At 43.1% G+C, this 9,864-nt stretch overlaps 1 protein-coding gene across 1 annotated transcript in view; it reads right to left on the reverse strand.

Moving 5' to 3' along the window:
* Positions 1–231: 231 nt before the first annotated feature.
* col6a3 (collagen, type VI, alpha 3) overlaps positions 232–9,864 on the reverse strand; it is a 139,544-nt gene continuing 129,911 nt past the window's right edge. Inside the window, 13 exon segments of the mRNA XM_061226918.1 lie at positions 232–821; positions 1,262–1,447; positions 3,581–3,631; positions 3,800–3,985; positions 6,652–6,732; positions 7,072–7,338; positions 7,741–7,793; positions 7,914–8,016; positions 8,419–8,629; positions 8,631–8,743; positions 8,746–9,123; positions 9,379–9,481; positions 9,808–9,833. Coding sequence (XP_061082902.1) covers positions 781–821; positions 1,262–1,447; positions 3,581–3,631; positions 3,800–3,985; positions 6,652–6,732; positions 7,072–7,338; positions 7,741–7,793; positions 7,914–8,016; positions 8,419–8,629; positions 8,631–8,743; positions 8,746–9,123; positions 9,379–9,481; positions 9,808–9,833 — 1,799 coding nt within the window. The 3' untranslated portion in view covers positions 232–780.

Genomic DNA, 9,864 nt, shown 5'->3' on the forward strand with positions numbered 1-9,864 from the left:
AGTTTATTAGAAAGTCTAATTTTTATTTCCCATCCCCTCCCCCCCAAATAAAACACAAAATTAAACAAACAAAATAAAAACAGTACATTCCATATTTAAGAACTGGAACATGTTTGTGAAGCAAGGGTTCCAGAAGTGCATTTACAACACATCATGTCTGCTTACTATTGCTGAGTGACTGTCATCATATACATATTTTCACTAAAGAGTTATGTAAACACAACCACAGAATCTATACCATGTAAATCTTTATTGTTAAAAGTGAAATCCTAAAGCATAGCCAAGTGGCTCAGGATGAATCTTAGAAAATACTATAACAAAGTATCTGTCGGAAAATTTGTGTTTTGCTAATAAAGAACAGTTATTTTGTTTAATGCGTAATACCAGTTAAAAAGAAAAGATTTATAAAAAATTCTCTGACCAAGATATTCATACAGGTTTTTGTTTTAAATTATAAAAATGCACCTAATGTTTGAAAACAGTTTGTGTACATGTTCCAGAACCTTTAAAATACAAACTGGACAAGTTCAGCAACTCCATTGGTTTACACTTATAGCACCAGTACGAAAATCATGCAGCACTTTATTTAGCCTCTTCACTTTTTGGGTTCATTTGTTTATCGTGACAGAAAAAAAGAAAATGACTACTTCAAGGCTTTCTTTGCATGTGAATCCTTTGCAGGATCAGTGCAGTCATTGTTTCTTTGTTGTGGCTTCTGTTTTGGTTATTTTAAGTTGATCACCATGGAGGTAAAAGTTGATTTTCTTCACCAATGTTCTCCTATGTTCTCATTGCTGCCATGATCCCTGGCTTGCCAGGTGCTGTAAATAAAATGGAAGATATAGGTTTGTAATTCCCTTATGTCCAAAAATAATGTTCCCAACGTGATTTAGAAAGAAGTACTGCATGCAACGATGATTATAATTTTAATATGCATCAAACTATTTTTCAGTAATCCAAGCTTTACAGCTGTCAGCTAATTAAAGTGTTAATCCATGCATTATGCTTCTGTTTGTTAGGGATTAGAGTTAGAGTCTGACTGTGTACATCTATGTACAATGCAAGTTTTACAATTCAGCTTCTGGAGGTGTTTTGGCTGCAGTGTATTATAGGGTGAGGTATCCCAAGCACATGCTAACTCCACGCACTTAAACCTCTTCCTTGTCATTGTTTGCTGCCAGTTTGTGCTTTCCGAAGGCCATGCTATTGGGATCATGCTAAATGGGAAAATGAAACCATGGGAACAGGGGGGAGGACCCACCTGCTTTTCCACAGGCCTTCTGGCACTCCTCCTGGGTGTCAAAGCGGTTCTGGTTGCCCCCGCAGCCTCCGTACCAGAAGCGGGTACAGGCCTTGGTGGAGGACTCGTAGTGCCACTTCAGGACAAACTTTGCGCATGAACCCTCTACCTTGGGGAGCTCACAGATGTTTGTCCCAACAAGGGCAGCTGAGAACGAAGCAGGGGAGTGAGAGAAAATGGTGGTGAGGGTTAATGATCATATGGGAAATCAGTTGGCCAAGTCTGTTCTCACAACCTGAAGTTCAGCTGTCCGACAAGCCAAGGTTCCACAACTGACTTTGTGAGTGGAATGTAGCTTTCTTTAAGGGTAACCACGGTATCGATTTGCAATACTGTGGAAGAAAGCACGGATCTGTTTTCCACACAAAATGGTTTATATTTGCCCTTTAAGCTCTCGGGTATGAACAGAAGTAGTCAACAGCAAACACTTCAGCTCATCCTCACCAGATATGTATAATTCTCTTGAAAATTATTGGGGGTTTTTTGTTAATACATATCAATTCACAGGATGAGAAACACCACATTACAGCAACCTAGAAGTACCTTTCCTTGGGTGGTTTGAAACCTTGGCCTTGAAAAAACACCAAAGAAACTTATTTTGATAAGCACACATTGGCAAATGTTCAGGCAATCGTAATCCAGCTGCTCTCCAAGTTCTCTGACGTTCTTTTTCAAATTTATCTATCTACGACTTTGCTCCAGAAATGTCAATATGTTTAAAAGCCAGAAATACATTCACTGAACATGACAGCATACGTAAATCAGCTTCAGTTACCAGCAAACAGCAATTTTATAAATTACATTTTTTTATCTTACATACTGACCCATAAAAAACCATAATTGCTGTGCTCCACGGCATTAGAAAACAGGCCTGAACAAGCTCTATTATAACTTCATTAATTTGAGCATACAGTAGTTAAAATTATAACATTTCAGCTGCGAAACATCAACAACATTTTTTATCCACTACAGTGCATGCTCGGATAAGTATGTGGATGTTTTGGAATAAAAGCCGTTTCTATTGGCAGCTGCCATTATCCACCAGAACATTCCATTCAGAATAAAGTATTCTGGAAGACAATGGTACACGTGTTGATCATGATTGCAATGGTTACTTTCCCAGTTGAGCTTCACAGTTCCAGTTTTAGGATGGCACTACACAGGCATTCTGTGCCTATGCCTGTTCTGACCTGCACAGCTAAACCGCCTTACGCACAGGTACACCTGCATGTCCACTAGCCTCCACTCAGGGTTAAACACACAGCTCGAATCCACCTGCCACCCCATGTAGGGAGCACCTGGCCTCGTTCGACACGTTTCCTTCGGCGCGAATGCTTCATTACCCTCGGGATAAACCACTTCTTCTTTCCTGAATCACAGGAGAGACTGATTCCCCTCAGTAGCCCTATACAGCACGGGGCCTCCTGCTCCCATAGACTGGAACAGTTTGAGTTATGGCCAGGCCCTTTGCCCCGCTCATTTAAGGCCTGTAATTACCAATCAGCCAATGTAAACGCTCCGCTTGTTAGGGCACAGACAACAGTGACAGCAGCATGCTGTTTCACTATGATGGCTGAAAACAACACAATCGAGCCCTTTCATTTCAATCACTCCCCAGAGATGATTACGGCTTGGCAGGCGTACGTGGAAGCGTATATTTCTGAAGATTTACCCTTCCATAATTCATCCCATTGACGGGGAGTGATCTGGACAGACAAAGGCCTCTTTGTTTAAAAAAGGAATGGAATAAAGTTAAAGAAAATTTATTATGTAAGTGCAACTGTAGCTATATTCTGCTTCACTGGAACTTTTTGTTGCCATTTTCCAAGCCTACTGATTCGAGGGTGAGGCCAAGCGCTTAATCATTTTCAGAATTGGCATGGCAGAACTTAATGCTCACTCCCCGCGTCAGCAGGATTTTATCACTAAATATTTTTGTTAAGAAAGTAATAATACAATAAAAATATAAAAATATAATGAACGAAGCAAACTGTTAATAATTGAAATCATGCATGGAAAACATCTAGCACCTAACCCAAAGACAGACAGGAGAAATGAGACAGATATGAGGTAATTGGATTACGCCCCATATACCTAATTAGCAGCATACACCACTGCCAGTTGTATCATTGCCCACTCAATGAGTAGAGTAGAGTAAATCATCTTCATATTGAGACACAATAACTGCATTCCGCTGTCATTCATGGGATTATCGAATTGCTAAAATGTCAGATGGTATAAAATGCCGGGCTAATGAAAGTTGGCATGAAATCGACTCACCTGGGGCAGGTATGTCTGAGGTCTGTTCCTGCTGCACGCTAGCCTCTGGTGCTGGGGAAACAACAGTTCACCATTTTAAAAAAATTCTTTTTTTTACCCCAACTAACTGAAACTGAAGATCTCCATCTTTACTCATCACAAAGATGTACATTTTTTGCAAGTTTGCCAGCTTGATGCAAAGATTTTTTTTTTTGGCGGCCAAAAAAGAGGACTACTTACATGTTTTCAAGCAGCGTCTCATGCACTGGGCCTCAGTCTCGAATCTATTGGCATTCCCTCCACAACCACCATACCAGAACTGGCTACAGATCCCGTTGTTTTTGTCAAAGAACCACTTAGCCTTATAGTCTTTGCATGGCATTCCGAAGTCAAAATCAAGTGCGCACGGGTCTGCATTCTCATTAACTAAAACATGCAAAAACAAGACGTGTTAATGGGAGTGGGAGAAAAATAGCAACAATGTTAAAGTAAAAATAGACCAGTAGAACTGAACTACTGTATACAAGTGCCTGGTTTTAAAGCTAGTTGACTGCCACTTTAGTTGGTCAATGACTGAAATGTTCCAAAGCAAACCTGGCCAATTTGATGAATATGGCACATTAGAAAATGTTAAAGTAAGACAAAACAAATGGATATGTATTTAAATACATATAAAACAAATGGGGACAGATATGGTGAGGCAAAACCAATGGAACCAATTTAAGAATGGCAGTATCCACATTTTTGAGAACGGAAATCAACTCTGTTGCACTTAAAGCCAGGCCTGTGAATATTAGTACATTTTAGTAACGTGTGTTTTTAGCTTCTCGTCATGCTTGGCAAGTCCACTGCCTCTTTCAGTCATCGGTCTTCACTAGAAGAGGTCAGGGATGCATGCTATCATCCAAACAGCTTGCCACATTGAAAGTGATAGCATATTATGCTCAGACTAATTTGAGAGTAGGTCTGAAGCATCTCTGTGCACAGCACATACTACAGAAGCCAAAATATGTACATCATATACCATAAGTGATGACGATGATAATGTGGATGTGCCAGATGTGTACGGTTATCTTCATTAGGCTAAGTTAAATGTTAAATGCAAAACTACTGCTTTCATATAACTGCTTTTTCCAACACTGACTGCAGGGAGCCGATACTGAAAAACACTGTGACCTCAACACCACTAAATACCTTCCCACAGTTCTCTGTGGTGTAGGCCTGCACTGGAGTGTAGGTCACAGTGTCTTTGTGGATAACAGAGGAGCAGAGGGGATTAGGGATTATTTATCTGGAAGGGAACACACGCACTGGAAATGTTTGTGGGCTGAAAAAAGCCAAAGTGCACCTGCATGAAAAATGCAATTAACTTGTTACCACAAATTAAAACTTTTTCCTTTACTGGCTTGGACAGTGGGATAAGAAAACTGCATCAGAGATAAAGAAAACAGTCATGAAAATGTACTAAAATCAGTACAGGGTTATATCCAGTTTCTGGGCTGAATCCAAACAGGCTGGCTTGTGAGGGAATAATGGAACTGTATGATAATGAACTAAAATGTAAAAGGGATCCAGTTGCAGTAAGGAATAGAAAGCTATAAGATTTGGCAGTGGAAATATATTTAAGCTAAATGGATAAACATCAGGGAAAATGGTTGTTAATAAATGAGATTTTTGAAAAATGTTGATACATGTGAATATCTTACACTGAAAGAGTAGAAATGCAATATTTGTGTGACAGAAATAAAAGAAAGAACAGTGTGCCTTCTCCTAGCGCATCTAGGTCTATGGCTACTTTAGGGAAGAGAGGAACCACATATATTTCGCTAGGATTGCGCAGAGAAAGGTTTTAGTTGATGTTTCCTAGTTTTCCCCCCTTCGCTTTAATAGGTCACAGACATAAATAAGGCCTCACTCCTCAGATTTGCACATTTATGTGTTTTGGACAACAAGAGAGGCCTATTTTACAAGGGGACTGCGTTTCATAAATCTTCATCAGGGAGTATATTTTTCTTACTCAAAGGCCGAGTGACTGTGCAGACATGCAAATGTTGTGGAGAGTTCACAGCTGCTTTGAAAAAGTCTCCCTTTTTTCTTACAAAAAGCAATGAAGCTTCTAGCACTAAGAAACTTTGGAGTGCAAGTTGGAGGAAAAATAAAATTGTATTGAGAAATAACTACTAGTTACTATGACTATTGCTACCGATACTGTACTACTATGAATAATAATAATAATAATTGTAATAATAATAATGTTTGTACAAAAAAATTACAGAGTTATTGCCTTGTTATTTCTAATGATAACTCTGAACTCCAGTTTGCATATACAAATTTCATTTAAAAAAATCTCAGTTTAAATAATACTTGAGATTTGGATTGCGATAAGGTTCTCTAGTTCATGGAGAATTGCTTCCCTGATAATACAAAATTCCATGCCTGTCAACTGTTTAAATTGTGAATTTATTTTGCCTCCACCAGCTGAATGCTTCTCTTAAGAAAAGGCCACACATGGATGGCCTATCAAAAACAAATGCCAATAAACAATAACAAATCTCATACTTGAGGTAATTCATACTCGAAAAACCACACTATTAACTGGATCTGTGATTTAATGTATATTAATCTGCACATGTACAATGCAAAAAAGAACCATATTATGCCCCTTTCAGTTGTGTTGGGCTGAATAAAAGCTTTGTTTTTGAGCTCTCAGTGGACTGCTTTGGAGTGAGAGATCATTCTAATAAGGGAAACTGGCCACTAAATCAGAAATTTCCTTGGATTATGATTATGTATACACCAGTTCATGCCAATGAACACCCTGTTGAAACAATGAAAAATTTCTCCACAGAAATGACAGTGCCAATTCTGAGAGAGAACAGTATGGGGGGGGGGGCTTAATTAATTAAATGAATTAAACGCTAAATAGCTGGACAGTGAGCTAACAGTGTAGCTAATCTAAAACACTTCTGTAAGGGTGGCATTAGGGCGCATGTGTAGGGCCTCTGATATGTAGTTAAGGAGTTTAGAAGAGGTGAACAGCTGTGCTTGTCATACAGCAGAGGATGAGGAAGGTGTTGGGGCTGATCACTCACCGAGCTCTGGATTGTCCAGGGGAGCAGTGGGCAGAGCAGCGGTCACTTGGGCTGGAGTCTCTGTCTTTTTCTCCGCTGCTTCTGTCAAATCAAGAAAACGGTGGACAGTCAATGGGACCGTTGCAACAAAAACTCCATGAAAATGTCTGTCCTTCACAGCTTTTCTTCCAGGACTGCAACTGCGAGAAGAAACCTCCATGCACTAGCTCCTACAACAAGAAGGTTCAATGGCCAGCAGTTCACAAATGGCAGGAAGCAGGAAACAGGGAACAGGACACAGGGCACGGGGCACGGGGCACAGGGAACAGGGAACAGGGAACAGGGCATAGGGAACAGGGAACAGGGAACAGGGCATAGGGAACAGGGAACAGGGAACAGGAAACGGGCTTGCTGTGGCGCGTGGGGGAGCGAAGCACTCACTGGTGCTGACGATGCCCTTGTGTGTGCGCACGGGCTTGCCGTGGGCGTGGGTGGCGACCACCACGTGGTACTTCTGCGCGCTCTCCAGGCCCTCCAGGAGCAGCTCGGTGCCCGTCACGTTCTTCTGCAGGGCCAGGGCGTGGTCGCTCAGCCGCGTCACCGTCACCTGGTGGTGGCCCGTGCCCTTGCTGTCCGAGGTGGCCCAGTGGAGCCTCATGCTGCTGGACGTCACGTTGGCCACGTGCAGCTCCTCCTCCGTCACCACTTCTGGAACACCAAACACAGGCCCCAAATGTCAAAGAAGGCAAAGCGTGAAGTGAAACAGTGAATAGAATAGAATTGCTAATGCCCCCAAAAGGTGCACATTGAATTATTTTTGTGTTGACTGCATATCTGGCAGCAGCACGGTGGTTTGAGGAACATTTGATACCTTGGACCCCTTGATGACTTGAAGCCATCAAGCCATGGGAGGACGATACATAAACAATGCTGTCATTTCTATATGGTGAAACTGTTTAAAATGCCCTTTATTAAAATCTGATGTGCATTTATGATTATTTTATTACAAATCTCAAATTGTGGAGGACAGAGGCCATATGGGTCCCAAATATTATGGAGGGCATTACCAAGTACATGCAGACACAACCAGACAACAAAGAGGTATGCTACCTTTGCTCTTGGCTGGGTGCGCAACCTGGTTCACGTGGTGTTTCTCATGCTTCCTGCAAGGGGACGAGATCTCAGATTCAGGCTGGACACCACAGTAGGGGGCACATTTCTGACATTAGTGATAATCTAGGAAACAGGCGTGGCAGAACCGCTGATTTCTTCAGGACACTCACTCTAGCTTTTGAGAATGCTTGAAGGGAAATTGCCAGGGCTGGTCACTCTGGTACCACTGACAGTTCTTGGACACCTCCGGAGACATATAAAAGGCGTGCTCCACTGTATGGGGAGAGATACCACAATAAGGTAAGCAAGTGTGAAATCCTTTTTTGTGAGGAATAAATTATCAACACTGATCGACATTGTTTTCTCTCAAAACATTTTAGCATTTTCATAAAAGGGTTTGGTTTTGACCGCTTTATGAAATTTAAACTTTTCAAGCCATTGTGTGAGTACATAATCTCCCACTATATATGATACTTATTTTAACCACATGTATCAATGCATTGCTTAAATTGGAATAATACTGGAAACTAAAATATCAAGGCAGACCTGGGCCTATGCTCATTCAGCATTTGTCTTTATCTCTGAAAAGCATATCAATAAATAATAAAAAATATCCATAAACTGTGACTTAAAGCATATGTATACACTAGTCCCAGCAGCCCGTGCTGCACTCACTGCTGATGTATTTGGGCAGGAGGAGTCCGAAGCGCTGGATGTGCGGGTCGTAGAACTGGCCGGCTCCGTCGATCTTCTTGAAGAAGACGCTGGCGGGCTCGCTGGCCATGCGCACAAGGATGCGGGCGTCGGTCACGCTCAGGCGCTCTCCCACGCCCAGGATCACCAGGAAGTAGCCCTTGCACTTGGCTTCAGTGGCCAGGCGCACCAGCTTGCTCCTCGTCCTGCTCCCAGACGGGACCCGTCACCATCAGCACGATGAGCTTCAGGTTGCGTGGGTGCGGGGCCTTCTCGAACACGTGCTCGATGGTGTACTCTATGGCGTTGCCAGCGACAGAGAGCCCTCCAGCTGGGTCACCTTGTCCTGCAGGAAGCTCCTGATGTCCTCCTTGGAGCTGTGGTCGGTCAGGTCAATGTCCACCCGCACAGGGGCCCCACTGCCGTTGGTCGCAAACTCATAGGGGGCGTGCTGGATGACTGCCACGCGAGCGTGGTGGACCGAGTTCTTGGGGTCGGATGCGATCACAAGCTGGTCGATGACGTGGGCGATGTAGCGCTTCATCTCCATGAAGACCATGGGCCAGGTGCTTTGAGAGCTGTCCATCACGAAGGCCACGTCGATGTCCACGTCGGTGGTGAAGGACCGCCTGTCTCTCGTCGATTGAGGGGGGATGTAGTCGCAGACCTGGTTGGGCGCGCAGAAGTCTGAAGGGAAAACCAAAACGAGACTTTAACAGGTATATGAGTGGAGACAATTAAAGGCGAGAAACGTCGCAATGGGGTTAACAGTTAACTCACCTAATCTAGCATATTCGATCTGAACTAATTATTGAATTAAGGTGTTAACAAAAACCGGTTCTCCAAGATCCGGGTAATAACAAAAATCCTACAGTTAGTAACGTGAGAAAATGCTCACAGATTGAGAAAACATTTAATTGATATACAGTAAATGGGCCTTACCCAGGCAGACATGGCAACTCATGATCTTGTCGATGGTTGTGTTATACTGGGTGTGGGTAGGTGCGGGGAGAGTAATGACCTGACCCAGGATTGTGTTGTTGACCTGTCACAGAGAAACAGCTTGTGAACAAACCTCTCCTGATATGTCAATGAGTATTGCGACAGGAGTAAGAGAGGGAGGGAGAGAGAGAAAGAGAGAGGGAGGGAGAGAAGAGAGAATGAGAGTAGGGGACGAGAGAGAGCGCAGACGAGAGAGGGAGGGAGGGAGGTAGACGGAACAACCGAGAGCAGTGGATAAGAGAGAGGAAGGGAGAGATAATGAGAGAGGGCAGGTGAGGACGAGAGAATGAGGGAGGGAGGGAGGGTAGAGAGAATCGAGAGAGGGAGGGTCGGGAGAGAGAGGCGAGAGAGGGAGGGAGGGATGTAGACGAGATCGAGAGAGGAGGGAGAGAGAACTGAGGGAGGGAGAGTGAAAGGGAGTGAGTG

Source organism: Conger conger, chromosome 17, assembly GCF_963514075.1.
Source record: "Conger conger chromosome 17, fConCon1.1, whole genome shotgun sequence".
NCBI lineage: Eukaryota > Metazoa > Chordata > Actinopteri > Anguilliformes > Congridae > Conger > Conger conger.